General features: G+C 38.3%; 1 protein-coding gene across 1 annotated transcript in view; it reads right to left on the bottom strand.

The window, feature by feature from the left end:
- Positions 1-1178: 1178 nt before the first annotated feature.
- The window catches only part of LOC134616251 (pituitary adenylate cyclase-activating polypeptide type I receptor-like), a 46141-nt gene continuing 30778 nt past the window's right edge, over positions 1179-16541 (bottom strand). The window contains exons 8-13 of the mRNA XM_063460979.1: positions 13754-13814; positions 13557-13626; positions 12473-12567; positions 7782-7911; positions 5955-5996; positions 1179-5722 (exon numbers count right to left, since the gene is read on the bottom strand). Coding sequence (XP_063317049.1) covers positions 5576-5722; positions 5955-5996; positions 7782-7911; positions 12473-12567; positions 13557-13626; positions 13754-13814 — 545 coding nt within the window. The 3' untranslated portion in view covers positions 1179-5575. The remainder of the gene's footprint in view (positions 5723-5954; positions 5997-7781; positions 7912-12472; positions 12568-13556; positions 13627-13753; positions 13815-16541) is intronic.

The following is a 16541-nucleotide window of genomic DNA, read 5'->3' as shown; positions in this document are numbered from 1 at the left end:
TTAGGATGATTGTCCTGTTAGAACACCCAATTACGTCCAAGCTTATGGCTGTTGATCTCAGGTGATGTTGAAGAATATGGAGGTAGCACTCCTTCATTATTCTAAACACTTTGTTGAATGTACTAGTATCACTGACAGCATAACAGTCCAAGAGCACCACCACCATGCTCCTCCAAACATACCTCTTGCTGTCGGAGCCAAATAGCTCAATCTTTATCTCATCTGACCATAAAACGTTTTCCCCAGAAGACAATTTGCTTGTCTATATGTGCTTTTGTGGTTCCTGGGTTGTTCCTGAATGCCTTATCAGATCTTGGCAAAGCGATGACACATACAAATAACTTGTACTTATGTACAGTTGTTTGAACTGATGATCTCAGAATTTGCAGATGTTTAAAAATGGCTCAAATGTTCTCCTTTTTAGAGCTTCATTGTTCCTTGGACTTTACCATTGTTCTGAGTATCGGTCAATCAAACAAAAAACAAAGAAAAAGAGAAACTACCAGTTGTAGTCAATTATGATTACTGATGAGAAGTTAATATGTCTTTGCTTTATCAAGTCAAAGGACATTTTAGACCCTGAATATGTACTTTTGACTCTGTGTATATTAGAGAAAATCCAAAATAGCTTAAAACTTGTGCGCCTAATTCTTGCTTCTTGTTCTTGTGTTTTTTAAAGTCATTAAAGATGCATGCTGTACAATCACTCCATCCTGGAAAAAGAACCGATCAAAGAAATCATTAAGAGTCCAGAATCACCATGACAGTCACACCCATGGTGTGAATGTCACAACTGTGAAGAATAACAGGATTTTTGCACTACACATATAACTTTATTGCAGGGGATTGCACCCAGTGTGAGTAACAATCTTTGTTGGTGTCTGCGCTAAAGTAACCTGAGGGGTACACTTTGGAAAAACTATCTTAAAACATCATCCACATTAACTGTACGACTTTGCTAGATTTAACAGATAATCCTGGGTGCTTGTTAATAAATGTTAATTATTATTATTCTAAGGGTTTTTTGGACATAGGCGTTCAAGACCAGTTTTGGTCCTCTGCTCCATACGGGATTTAAAAGTAATTTAAAAAAAAAAAGTTTAAAATAAAATGTTTTATCTAAAAAAAAAACATTTTATTTAAAACAAGTTGGCTTTCAGTTTATGACTGCAAAATTTGTTCAAGCAAAAGTCAAATCCAAGACACAGAAAATATTTCTTACCAGTTATTGTGGGCAATTGTGTTTATTCGAGGCAAAAAAATAAAACGTTTGCTCTCAGCAGCATTAAACCGTAACCTTAATTGGAGTACCAGTTCATGAGGAGAACCACCAAAGCTTAATGTTATATTTCACAGTTTTCTATATTTTACATTTCCTAAGATTTATAAATTATTCTATTCAATAAAAGTTTCATCCCATTATATTGAGTATAGCTTCTTGTGTATATTGTATAACATATATTATACTAATTCATATATACATGAAATAAAATATTATTATACAAGTTGTATCTACTTATTAGGCCAATAGAAGGGGGGATAGAAGGGCTCAGTAGGATCACTGAGATATCAGCTGTGACAACCAGAAGTGTTTTACATTCATTATGAATCGAGCAAGTAGGGTCTATAGCAGTGGTTCTTAACCTGGGTTCGATCGAACCCTAGGGGTTCGGTGAGTCGGTCTCAGGGGTTCGCCAGAGCCTCCGCCATGACATGCACGGCTCATTTCGTGCACCAGTAAAAGACATATCTATGTCCTGAATTTGAAAAAAAATCACATTTTATTTTTCACTAAAGAGGGGTTCAGTGAATGCGCATATGAAACTGGTGGGGTTCGGTGCCTCCAACAAGGTTAAGAACCACTGGCCTATAGGCATAATTTTTAGGTCTGAGGAATAAAGAGGGTCTGAGGAAGGTGAGGTTTGGCTTCAGGTCTAACATTGTATTTGGTGAAAGGAGAAAATGTGCTTTTTTGTAAAAAAATAAATAAATAAATTTTAGCTGGTTAAAATTCTGATAGAAAGGAAATCCTATTCTTTGATGGAAAAAGTAAACACTGAATACTTTTAAAACCACAAATGTTCATCTATTACTGTGCATTACATGCACGGGTACACTGTTACAGTGTTTGATGTCAATTGTGTGTAGTTAATCTGGTACTATCTTTGTGTTACAGATCTTGTATAGTGAAATATTTTTGTACACTAATGTGTCTGCAGCTTTGCTGAATATAAAGACTTAAAAAGTGCAGGGCTGAGATCCAGCATATGAAGTTAAACCAAACTTAATTTCAGAGATGCTGGATGAACTATTACTTTAGGAAATATAATTAAGCAAGCTGTTCCCAGTCTTTATGGTGAGCAAATCTAACAAACTGCTGCTTAAAATAATTACATAATTACATAATTACAAATGCAAAGGCTTAATGGTTGTACAATTCTCAATATGCATTTGTGTGCACACATACTATAAAATTTATATACTGACTAGAAAAATCACGTGAACGTCCCCTGAGGTCGGAACAGCAACACAGAAAGTCTGAAAAGACATCTTGTGCATCTCTGCAACCCCAGGCACATCTCACAGAAAGGCATAATTTGACACCCTGGGGTGAGGAAGTGTTGTAAAAGCACATGAACACACAGATCTCTGAAAAATGACTTCCCAACTCCAAAAATTGGACCACCTGAGGAGCACTTGAATGCACAAATAAGAGGTGCTATGTTTTATTGTGCTGTAACTTTGGACCATTGTCAGTGTGGGTAACCAGCCCAGTCTTGTTAAACACACCCATTTTATGACATTGTATTATGTAAATGCCAGGCACTCTTTTAAAAATTTGGTATTTCTTTAAGTGCTACTAGTACATCAAATGCTCATGATTTATCACATCTGACAACACCATAAATATGTGGAAAGCAGCAAATAAATATTCACAAATCCAATGGCTCATCATCAAACCAATAAGTTAAGACATGATGTACCAATCAATGGCAATGCAAAATGCTTGTCCTGGACTCTCTGGATTTCAGTACTTAAAAAAATTATATATAGATATACATAATATATATTTCTGTCAGTGAAATGCTAAGTGAGCAAGCACGCACAGATCCAGAGTGGTCCTTCAAAAGTTTCCAGCATAGACTGCTTCTGCTCCTTGCAGCACAGAACTATTTCACATATGTTAGTGATTTCACAAATCCAGTGTTTCCACAGCTGTCTCTATTGAGGTTTCTCATGTCATGAGCCCATTGCTCAAGAGTTGTCTTCCATAATGATGAAAAACACCCACCACTTGACAACTGGTCATTAGTGGTTCCTGGAGGCTGTTGGGTGTAATTGAGTGCAAAGATTTTTTTTTTTCTCTAATACGTCTCTAATTCACTTCTCTTGCTGACCCTTGTGCAGCTGTAAAATATGAATTTCCCCAGTGTGAGATAAATCAAGTCTATTTCTATGTCTAAACAAGGAGCTTCAGCACTGCAGTCCATATTTTTTAAAAGGCACAACTTATACTTTGTAGACACACAGTCTCCACTTTTTTTCACAGTTTTACTACAGCTTGAGATAAAAGCCCCTTTTCCATTAGAACCTACTCGGATCGACTTGCCATGGTTCGCCACGGTTTTCAGGGTCTTCTATTAAGTCATAGTATCTGGGCCAGGTACTAACATAGTACCTGCTTGGCCAGGGTTCATAGTGAACATAGCTTTTGCTAAACTGTAACGTGGTCAGACTGCATGCCACCAATTGGCTAGTCAGGGGCATCGCTCAATGAGTCATGATAGCGTCCCATTCACGAAAATCAAAAACCCAGTAACGAGGGGAAATGGCTACAAAATACAATGCCATGGTCCCCAAGTCTGATGAAAAGCCACAGACTGAACAGCAGGTATATTCTTGCCTCGATGTCCACCTTTGATGTAGCGTTCATTTCATACATTACCCGTGTATTTATCGATGCTCCGCCCTGTTTCTATAACAACGACCATGCACATTAGGTAGTACTCAGTTGTAATGGAAAACCAGTCGATCCGAGTCAAAACGTGGGTGAGTCGTGGTGAGTCAATCCGAGTAGGTATTAATGGAAAAAGGGGTTAACTAGACAACGTCTGTAGACAAACACTTTCATTCAAATAATGACAACAGCAGCATGCTAGCAGCGAAAGCAATCACAAGGTTGGGGAATACACATTTTTCCCTAGAAACAGGGGGTTGCTAGGTGGTTACTGACCTATCTATAGGCCTGTTTAACCTCCAGCAAACACTTTTAACTAGTTGGGAAATAAACTTTTTTCCTTCTAACTGGTAATTGCCAGGTCGTCACTGACTGGCCTCTAGGCCAGTTTTTCTTGAATTTTGTGTTTTGGTGGATTTAGTAATTTCCTTTTGATCAATTTGCTACTGTGTTACTGTCACCGCTGCAACTTGACACCTTTCCTGAAACCTGGTTTGGTGGCTTTATTAGGTGGGGTCAGTGTTAGCCTAGCTCCTTGTTTTGTTTTTAGCCTGCTTGCTAAGTGCTTGCTACCTTCAACAGCTGTTAAGCACTATTATGACAGTGTGCTAACACTGCCTGCCAGCATACAATTAAAAGATGACATCCGCCAGGTAAAGCAGGAACTGGAGAAAAAGGATGAGCTAACCATGGAGTTCTCATCTGTCATCACTACACAAGCTAAGCACTTAGCTTCTCTACACTCCTCCTGCTGCAGAACCAACTGCTTTTCCACTCAGTTCCTCACTGTGACACCATACTCCCCTTCTGTCCAGTTCTGGTTCTACTGGAGGTGACCCTGTCATATACTGTCAGGTCAGCTGAATCTGTGGTTTGTCTTAAATGACGGTTAAAACCTAATTTTTTATAGTATAACATTTCCTTAGTCTTTTCCCATTATTTGTGGTTCTTGTTCTTCTAATGTGTGTATGCAGGAGTGAATGTACTGTAAGATGTTTGACTGTGTTTGGACTTGTACATTACATATCTGGTTTCATCCAAACTAGGAATTTTGTAACTGCATTTTTTAAATAAAATAATTATTGTTGTTATTATTATTAACATTACTGTTAGCATCACTATTAGCATTACTATTAGCATTATTATTAGCATTATTACTGCAATGTCACCATGCTCGCACACTCAAAATGGCAGACAAATTAACATCTGAGGTTTGTCGTCATGTGTCTGCAAATGCTAAATATGATTGGTCAACATTTTTGCTCAGTCATTAACTCAGGGCCAGCTCTGTCCCCAGGTTTTCCTCTTTCCTCTGTGACACCGTGACATCCCTACAAATCAATCACCATCGGAGACGGTGCAAGAAAGAGCACGCTGTGTTTCAAATGAGAAATGTGTGCTGTACCATCCTTAAACTGCAGCCACAACTGCTTCTGAAATCAGTATAATGCATCCTGATACATTTCCTCCTCACTCACCTGTGCTCATTCTGGTAACCTGTTCTTACACAGGGGTTGTTGAATTAATGTCATCAGCATGTTCAGCTCCAAGGACTGATTCATTTTTTCCCCTTCCTTTTCCTTTGTGAAACATTTTCTTCATTAATGATCTCTGAAATCATACAGAAGAGATGTTGCCACTAGAAGCAGGCAGCCCGAGCCCCCCATGAGTCCGAATTGTGATCTGAGTGATGCTTCTCTTAGCTGGTGTGAGATGACTTTGATTGTGGCACTTCCACAGCCACCTCCGCAGCTCTGTTTGAACCTGCAAACAAATGCATGGAAATAGAAATTGCAGAAAGTTACAGATGCCTAGGCTTTTTGTTCACCTGTTGAGCAAAATGGTTAATGTCTCTGCAATGCTGCCATTTACCCATACCAAAAAATGTGTTTTAGGTTTTCACTCCAAAGAATAGCTCTTACCTCAGGGCAGCTATTTATGATAAATGTTTGTATGACTTTTTTTTATTACACAAGCTTCACCTCCATTTGCCTACCTCTCCATTCATGAAACAGTAAAGAAGCGCCACCACAAACCCCTGCAACATAAAAGACATCTGTTTCAAGATAAAATCATAAGAGTAAGAACTGATTGCATGTACAGTCCGCCTAAGGGAAAACAGTGACTTGTGTTGCTAACACTTAATTGCACAAAGCATCATAATAACTTCAGAGAACAAACAAGCAAAACAGGATGAAGCTGCAGGCTTTGAACAAGTCATTCGGTTGCTGATTTATTGTTGTTTGTTAATTCATTTTGTCATGTTTATGGGATACATTTTGTGCTGCATAAATGTCAACATTCCACATAGTTATAGTCTTACACATGCACAAATATTATGGAGTGGTTATTTATGACAGTGATTATTTCAGCCAGCAAGGGTTGCCGCTCTTAGGGGTCGCCATAACAGATCATCTGCTTCCATTTCTCCTAGTATCTAGTATTCCTAGTATCCTCTTCTGCCACATATTCATATGAATGTACTCTTCCTACATATGCCCAAACCATCTCAACCTTGTGTCTCTATCGCTCAAGCTGTCCTTCTGATATTCTAATTTCTAATCGTGTCCATCCTGTTCACTCCCAATGAAAATCTTAACATCCTCAACTTTGCCACTTTCAGGATCAGCAAACATCACAGCAGGTCTCATTAACATTTTGTAAACCCTCCCTTTTACTTTGGCTGCTATCCTTCTGTCACAATCATCCCAACACTCATCTCCACCAACTCCACCCTGACTGCACTCTCCTCTTCACTTCTGCTGTGCACCCTGTATTCTGTCTTATATCTACTAACTTTCATTCCTTTTTTAACTTGTCCATCACCACTGCATACAAGAAGGTCCTCAGAGCTGATCCCTGATGTAGTCCTACTCCCACCTTGAACTCATCTGTGTCTCTGTGTTTCCTACTGCACCTCAGTGATGTACTCATACAATACCACAGTCCCTCTGAGCACACAATCATATGATTTCTCTAGATCCATGAACACACAGTGAAGCTCCTTCTGACCTTCTCTATATTTCTCTATCAGCTCTCTCAAATATCTTATCTGTAGTGTTGTCTGTGAAGGTTCTCAGTCATCCAGATCATTGCAGTCTAAGGAGCTTGGTGAGAAAAGTGTCTGGACATTTCACCTGTCATCCGAGAAACTTCTTCAGTTCTAAGAGCAACTGGTGGAGAGTGCCAGACCCTCTTGGGGACATTCCCGTAGGGCTTAAAATCTGGGACTCTCCACCAGTTGCTCTTTGAACTGAAGAAGCTTCTTAGATGAGAGGTGAAACGTCTTCAGTCCAGATGCTTTTCTTTCCAAGTTCTGTAGTGTTACTTCTTGGCATGAACCCATACTGCTGTTAGCTGATATCACCTCTCTCCTTAACCTAGCTCCATGAACTACAACTGCATGTCTACATGGGATCACTCATCAGCTTTATCCCTCTGTGAACTCCTGTTTTAATTTTGCGCATAATCTTGATAAATTGGAAGATACCATAGGATATCACTGTGTGCAGGTTTCTCTAAAATATAATGATCGAGTTGAGAATTCAGTGAATTGTAGAGGGACAGGTGATGGAACAGACTGAGGGATGGATGGCAGACACCTCACCATCACATAAGTTCATCTGGCCTTCAGCCGATGGGCTTTAGTTATTATTGTGCATGCACAGGTATAAATATCAATTCCATGATGATTCAGATTTGTAACACCTGTGCTTCTAATGTGACAAGGAAAATAAATCTGCTGGGAAGAATTTCAACTTGAGAAATGTGAGTTATTTATTTTTAGCAATTCTTTGTGAACTGTGATTCTGAAGTTTTATACCTGAAAGGAGCCCAGTCCCAGCTCGATGTAGAGTCTGGCTGCTACTCCAGTGTTCTCAGGCAGGAAGGCAAATACAGTGTAGTGCATCCCAAACAGAGGAATCAGGAACAGGGTGGATTTTGCCAGCCTCCTGAGTGAAGCAAAAAGAAAAGGAATGAAAAAAGAAACCCTAAAAATAAGTCCAGATAATGATGTAACACTTTGAAAGATTACAGTGTGTTACCAGTATGGTCAGCTACTTTTAGTCATGTCAGAGGTACAAGTTTCAAATGCCAGACAGACTAAATGCGTCATTCAGGTTTCATCAAAGCTACATTGGTGGTGTCAGATTTTCATTACACTGACCTTTAAAACAACATCGTCGTCAGGCCAATCAGTGGAAAAGATTAAAATGTCAAAACACAAAACCTGAACACATTGTGCTTAGTTCAGCTCATATCACTGATGTCTAAATATCATGTAAATGTTGCCATTTAATTTCTTATGACATTTTGTTGCTTGAAATGGTTTCCCGCAAGTAATGCGGTTTGAAAAGAGCAACTCAACATCTGCTTCATCATCAAAAGACACTGAGATAAGTATAATGTTCATTTACTTTTCTGTATATCCTATTGAGATTGGAAAACCTAGCTGGGTACAGATCCACTCACAAGAGTATCCAGTCCATCAGAGATCAACAGACAGCTGTTATCCTAACAACTGACGTTTGTGTTTTTTATTCTCATTTTTGTTTCCTCAGTGACACTCTCACATATATGAGGATGTTGCAGTATATGTTTTAGTCATCTAGATAGTCAGATTAAACCATAAAATAGCTCTAATCAGAAATATTATCACAGCTTCAACTGCTTAAAGATTAAAGATGGAGGGAACTATCAGCTTATTTCAGGCGAATAATTTGTACCTTTGTGTGAACGCCAAGGTTCCTCCTGAATCAAATTTAAGTTCCTACGACAGGCGGGGCTTTTAATCCTGTGAAACATTCATTGAACTGGTGGAACAATCCTGTCGCACGTCAAAGTAGGTAACATCTATTTCTGGAATCTGGAGCTATTTTTATATGCTCTCATTCTAAATTAATTCAGCTGAGCACAAATGTGCACCAGCCAGATGTCAAGAGAAAGAATGATTCTTTCAGGTGAAGCAGGGTTTCACTGCTGCTGCAATAGATTCATGTATGCATATATTATATTTAAGTGTAAGAAGCCGTTCAAACTTTTGTCAAGGGATTTAAACAGCTCCCCTCCCCTTCTCTTCTTACATACTACTGCCTCAGTTAGCAGTTTCCACTTAACACCCAGCAAAAGGTTTACATGTTAAAATAAATTACTTTTTATCCAATAGAGAGTTTACTGCAAGAAAATGATTTAAAGCTCAGCTTTATCAATGCTGAACCATTTTTCTCTGCATATGATGTTTTTAACTCACACCTGAGCTATAGGTTGTATCATATCCTCCTCACTCTGTAGGTGATTTTTCCTGAGACTATTACCTATGTTATTCTGTTCCCTTCCAGACCGTGCAATATTACCCAAGAGTACTTATTGAATATTTGTTTCATCCCCCCATCATACGCTGCTACTCCCTTTTATTCTATTGCACAGTACTTTGTCACTTTCTAGAATCGCCTGCACTGATAGTTAAGTTATTTATTCACCAGGATATAGCTATGTATATTACTTCGTTAGAGTTATCCGATACTATGTCTTGCACTATCCTACTGTATATTACTGTACACTACTATTTTTATTGTATATATTGTATATCTTATTTATCTGTTCCTCTGTCTCTCCTGCTGCTTTGAGCATGTACATGACAAAAGAATTTCCCTCGGGATAAATAAAGTTGTTCTTATTCTTATTCTTATTCTTATATAAAAAAGTATGGACAAACATAATGGCTTCCCATAAGTGAAGCCCAAAATTATCTCATTTATCCACTTGTTGGTGTTAGACACTCGTAGTGTTGATCTTCAATGATTGTACAGTTCTACTAATAGCAAGTGAGCAAGTCATCAAGTTCTTGGGATGTATCATTGCAAGTCAGGGCGGAAAAAATTATGATATTGTGAGAAATTTTTATTTCTGGGATTTCACATTGCCGATGGATCTATTTTAACCAAAACCATATTTTTTTCCCTTAAAACTTACCAAGGGCGTAGATCATCTTGCATGGCCACTATGGTGAGGTGAGGCCACTACCTCACCTGACTTAGAAAAGTTATTATGTCATAAGCCAGTCTTGTTTTTATCATTTATTTTTTGCAAAATTCTGACCGTACCATCTGTCACAACAGAAATTTAGACTCAGACCGGGCAAGTCTTCTTCTTCAAGTTATTTTCAGCCAGAGAATTGATGCTCATTGGAACTTTTCTTTTTATCTGACCACAGTCTGTAAACCCTAGAGTTAGTTGTGTGGGAAAATCCCAGCAAATCAGCAGTTTAGGTAACAGTCAGATCAGCCTGTCTGATACCAACAACCATGCCACTTTCAAAGTCACCTAAATCCCCTTTCTCCCTCATTCTGCTTGATTTGAAATTCAGCAGGTCGTCTTGGCCAAATCTAGATCCCTACATGTATTGAGTTTCTGAGCGATTGGATAAATTGGATAAAACCAGATTTCAACCGTTCCAATAGTTGAGACATTTCAGTAAGTTATACGACTTTCATCCACATGAGAGAACAAGATTAAATGTTGGTGAAAAGTGAAAAAGGATTAATCTTCTGGGGACAATATATGTCTGTAAAAATGTAATACACAAAATTTACAGTTGTTTCTAAATATTTGTGTGAATTTGGTTTGATTTATTCAAACCTATACTTGTGATGTGCTGGCTCACATCCAGGCTTCAAAGAAAGACGGTGAAAGTTGCAAACTCACAGAGCATATCCAATCCAAAAAAGAAAAAAAACTTGAAAGAGATTGCATCAGAGAGGGGAAGTGTGGCTTTGATCTTATTTTTCAGTCATACAAGACATTTCTTAAAAGTACAAATGTAATCTGTAAGAAATCAAATTTCATTCTTGTACAGTGTTTAAATTTTAAACTTACAGATTATTAAAATGACGGTTTATCAAAATAGCACTAAGATTAAATTCAGCACCCTATGTAAGATGTATGGATATCGAAACTAATTTATCTGATAGGTTATTTGTTTTTCATCATTTCCTGACATCACACAAGAAACACTGGGGTAAGTTCAGAGCTCTTTGGAGTGCTGCATTAGCTGATTGGTGCAAGCTACTTCTTTTCTTCCTCACAATCAGAAATCTGTTCATCAGCTGTAAGGTTTCCTGCTGAGACGTATTATCAAATCTCATTTTCACTAGATAAAACAGCCTTCCACAGTTGCTGAGCAGTCCATCCTCACAGACTCCTCTTACCTTACTACTGCCCTAAAGGTTTTTGGTTTTCATATTAATTTACTACTTTACAGCTTCTATTAAAGAGCAGCACGCTTTTTATTAAATCAAAGCTATTATATGTCACATCAATAACTTGTGACTAGAGTGACCATATGTCCCATTTTACGAGGGGCATATGTTGAGAGAATGTTCAGCATTTTGAATGGTTCCTTACATCTCATAAATCAACACTGAGTAACACTTTTCAAAGCCTGGATCTTATCCAATAAGAGAAAGAAGAAGAGGCCGTCTCATTGGGGGCTCCTTATGATGCCAATCAAACTGTTCACATATTCCAATTTATATGGTAAATGAATTGGTTCTTATATAGCACTTTTCTACTCTGCCTGAGCATTCAAAGTTCTTTATACAACTTGCCTCATTCACCCATTTACTTTTTTCTGTGTTTAAGTGCTTTTTATCTAACATTCACACACATTCACACTCCGATGGGCCCACTGGAGAGGAACTTGGGGTTAATATCTTGCCCAAGGATATGATATTTAGCATGCAGACTGGAGCAGCCAGGGATCAAACCACCAACCTTCTGATTAGTAGGTGACAAACTCTATCTAGTTACCTAGCTACAGTCAGGAGGTATAGCATTTAAACTCTGAACCAAAGAAAATGAATGGAAAGATAAAAGTGGCTGAAATAACTAGCATTTGCCACACTGTGCAGCAAACCCAATCACGAAGTTCAATAGACTGTTGCAATAAACTAGCACCAGTCATTTTTTCAGAGTCAGATGAAAATTTCCTGCTTTTCAACCAGGTGCTTTCAGGGTGCTAGGGTGCACGTCCTGTGTGGGCTTGTATGCTGTTGTTGCCATGATGAACAAACAGAACAGGTGTTTTTGAGTGTTTTTTTTTCTCTGGAAAAGTTTTCATTTGTATTAATGTGATTTAACCTATTTTGTTTAATGTTTTGTCTTGTGAATTTTATGCACCTTATTGAGATTAGGAGGGTGGCCTGCAGGACGCAAATGCATAATGACTTTTCAGAATATTGCTGTCCTTCAGTAAATAGGTAGTAGTGGAGCAACTTGTTGATGCAGTTTTTTCTCTATTTTTTGTATCACAAGAAAGAGGGACTGTTCTTCTATTAATTTTGACCAAAAGAGGGAATACACAAGTGCAGACAGCCACATGTAAACAGTTCAACTAAATCTGGATCTGTTGCATGATATTTTTAAAAACCAGCTATAACAAAATGTTGCACTAGCACAACATTGTACACTGTGTCCCACATTGTCCCACAGAGATAATCTCTCCTCGTGACTCACATAAAGTGTCCAGTGTCATTGTTCCCCGTCATGGCAGAAGATTTAAGCTTTTCAACCAGAATCCGGATGACGTTGACGAAGATGACTATGTTGATCTGGAAGAGAAACATGCACAGTGGCCTAAATGGCAAAATCAGATACACACTAGTTAAAACACATTCAGTGTTATCACAGGGGAATGAAAATTTTTAAAATCCTGTATCATCACAGGATAAAGATGATTACTATTGAACTTGAGACAAATTCAAAGCGAACCACAATGTGTCACTGCAAACGAGAACATTCACTCCGCTGATGGGCCAAATGTGTCTGAGGCAAGAAAAGTAAATACAGGATAAAGATACTATGTTCTGGACTAGTTGATTACGTGGAAAACGAATGTGTTTATCATATTTATCACAGTAATATTTCAGGAAAAAAATGTACTCTGAATGTATACAGAACTATGTTGCATCTCATAATGCAAAACGTAAAGAATGCAGGAAGGCTTTTAGCTCAATCTTGCAGCGTACACCAGGAAATTGGGTCGGCTCGAGGTTGGATCAGATCCTCACTATAAACTAACCACTCTGGAGTTTGTCTGGAAGTGGACCGAGTCCAGAAAAAATACAGGTGAGTAAACAACCTCGGTTAACTGAAATATTACCATGGCTACCAGAGATGTTCATTTCTACCAACTCACTAAAGTGAAGTTATCTTAATTAGCTAGTTAAACTTGTGCCAGGAACAAATGTGATTTGCAAGAAAACTTCTGCCAACTTCTGTCTCTCAGTATTTTGGCAAATATTTATTAACCTTTAGCTTTGACAAAAGAAAATCTGACATCAAAGGATTTAAAATACAAAACCACCAATGCATGTTTCTTAACAAGCTCCTAAAATTTTAAAACATTGCTGGTAAATTATTTAATATTTCATGATCACTGCCCCAAGGGCCACAAACTTGCACTTCCTGTGCCTGAAGAATCCAACTTTAGTGTAAAACTTCCTCATAAAATTTTAATTGTAAATCTGCCACCACAAACAAAAAACTAGACAAGCACGGCAAGTTTATCACGTACTTGGTGTTTAACTCCTATACTCACCAGCAGTGAGGCTGTTATTGGTCCCTTAATAATCCACCAGATGCCAACATTGTCTGTGTCATCCCAGCAACTGTGAAGCCAAATGTAATGTCAGTGCAATACTAAACCTACAAAAATAGATATAATAGTTAACATGGACTGGCAAGCTGCTTTAAATAAAATTCAGTTATATGAAAATAACAACAGTAAAAACATACCCTCTGTCATCATAGAAGAATCTGGTCAAAACCCACAGTATGAGAACTGTAGATGGGAGCCCTATAACGTAAGGGCAGGAATTAGTTATGCATGCTCTGTTTACCTGTCAAGTAAAATCAATCCGAACATTGCTCCAGACCAAACGCATCTGTTTGCTGCATTATTTTTATGGGAAGTTGACAAGCATAGAAAATATTAAGTTGACTCTGTGTATAATTTTTTTCCATGCTACTTGCATCTGTTTCATGCCAAAAAAAAAAGAAACACACAGAGAATAAAAGCAGGATACATGAGAGAGCAGGATAGTAAAGCCGGAAAGAAGCTGATAAGACGCATCACAGCCACCGTGGGTACAGTCTGAGCACCACTCGTGTACACACACGTAAACACACCTCAGGTGCTTTGTGTAAAAACATTCAGGACAAAAATATTTACATATATTCACATATTCAGCTGTGTAGTTTCATTTTTTAAGCATTATTATGGCTGTTATTGTTGTAACTTTGTATAGAGAATATCACAAGCAGTCTATCACCAACCCAACATCTGTTGTCCAGGTATAAAATATGATCATTTGGGGGAATAGATGAATTTATTAATTAATCATCCTTTTATCAACAGCTGAAACTGCTGTGCATTAATTTTGGGGTGAAAATAAGGCGAATAAGGAAATCCTGGGTTTTCAGTAATAGTTTTTTCCTCTTCTTACCAGGTTACATCGCCATGGTAACTTGTGCTTTCTGTAGCACGTTATGTCTGCAGGTCATGTTCAACATTAGACAGGTGAAATCACTGCCTATAGATTAATCGACTATGCAGAAGACTGTGTAAACATTCCCAGAACATGTCTCGGATAGTAAAATTATCTAAAGTCTTTGTGTTTCCTAAACTTTAATAAATGTATTCCTTAATGATAAATGGGTGATATTAATAAGGCTTTTACAGTCTGCATTTTTGCCAGCTTTCCTTACTGGCTCAAGAGAGCTTAAAGTGCACACAGCATGAGCCGAACTGGTTGCGCTCCATTGCTTTCAAACTGTATTATGTGCCCAATCAGTTTTTTCTAATATTATAGTTTGATTTTCGTTTGTAAGAATCAGTCACTCTGCTCTCTGTAAACCTTTCACATTACTGACTGGTCAGATGCCTCCATTGCCGCCTCTTCCAGGGAACCACGCTTGCAGCTAGATTGGGAAGCTCTGGACTGACTTATTGAAATTATAACCACCTTTGTGTGAATGATTAGGCTGATTGCTGATGTCTGTGTAAGAGAAGAGATAGGGAAAAGATATCCTGAATATGTTGTACCTGCTTTGAAGCACAGCTCCAGGAAGCATTCACAATTGTAATTATGACTAATCTCATAATTAAGAGATCTTTTCCAAAAGGTTAAGGTGGTTGTTAATCAAAGATAAGCTACCTGATGTAACTTTTGCTATTTTATTAATAATGACATTTAATATTGTCTCATGCCTATGAATTCAGTGCTATTCCATTTTTAAAATTAGCAGTTCAGGCTTATAAAGTGGTGCTGCTGTGAACTGGAGCTGGAAAAATTATCACGGTTCAAGTGCAAGTTCCCAGACGAGATGTAGAATCAACTGATCTCCAGCACTGATTGACAGCGGTGGAGGATTTCACTTTCCTCTCTTAACTTCCTGTCAAAGCAGCTGAGCAGCAGTTGCCAGCTACAGCATCCTGCTCAGCGTGACTCACTGTTTGCATGTGGAACACCTTTAACAACAGCCTACAACTGAGACAGCTCACAAGACCTGACGTGAAATCATAATAATGTCTGCCTGAATGCTGATGGCCCACCTTTTCTTTTATTATGCTGGCACGGCGTGCTTGTAGCCCTCAGGGTCAGATCCATTTATATCTTACCATAAATTCCATTCATCGCCTTATCAGAAATATCCCTGCCACTGTGTGTGAATGCAGCATTGCACTGGCATGCAGTGGAGGATTTAAAAGCCCACGTGGCATGAAAGCTTTTGTTTTGCCAGCTGGACATCGCCTAAAAGTTTCAGGTAAGTGTGTTGCTGTTTCTCACCTTCACTGCTGCACTTAACAAAAGTGTCTGCTTAGCCCTGTGTGGCTGGACTATGCTGCTACATTTTGGTAACAGGAACCATATAAGACTGACAGGAGCGGTGGAGCTTCACTAAGACTGCTTGAGATTACAGGCTTGAATAGGAAAATATACAGCAGCATGAAACAAACAAAACAAAAAGACAGTGGGATGGGAATGGTAAGACAATGGAAAACACTTGGCTTAGGAACAAGGGATGAGAAAACATGGGAACCTCTCAAAACATCCATAGAAAGCTAAAAAAAAAAAAAGACAGGAGAGAAAATAAAAGGGGGGGGGGGGGGGGGGGGAACAAGCGCTACACTCATTGTTAGGGCTGTGCTGCTGCCTAAATAAACTGCTACCAGGATTTTGGAGGCTCAGTTCTTGTGTAAAAATAGATTTCCAACCCAGATATGAAGATAATGTGTGATAATACTGACTTTAACCCCTTAACACCTAGTGCTTTATATTAGATACATGAGTTTTTGTAAGCGTTTGAGGCTTCTACCTCATCAGTTTAAATTTTTCCCCTGAAAATTCTAAATAAATTGTAAAATAAATTAATATTATGTTTTTGTCAAAAGGTCCAATAATCTCTCTCACTTCAAAATTTCTAATTTTCTGGGAATAATTTAGAGGGTTAATCCATTTAAGGCACTGAAAGGGGTTTTCATACTGTTCCCCTGTTATCTCATATTCTGCAGCTGAATATA

This window comes from Pelmatolapia mariae, linkage group LG18, assembly GCF_036321145.2.
Source record: "Pelmatolapia mariae isolate MD_Pm_ZW linkage group LG18, Pm_UMD_F_2, whole genome shotgun sequence".
In the NCBI taxonomy this organism is placed as follows: domain Eukaryota; kingdom Metazoa; phylum Chordata; class Actinopteri; order Cichliformes; family Cichlidae; genus Pelmatolapia; species Pelmatolapia mariae.
Note: the sequence above shows the minus strand (reverse complement) of the source record. Positions and strands in the feature narration are given on the sequence as shown.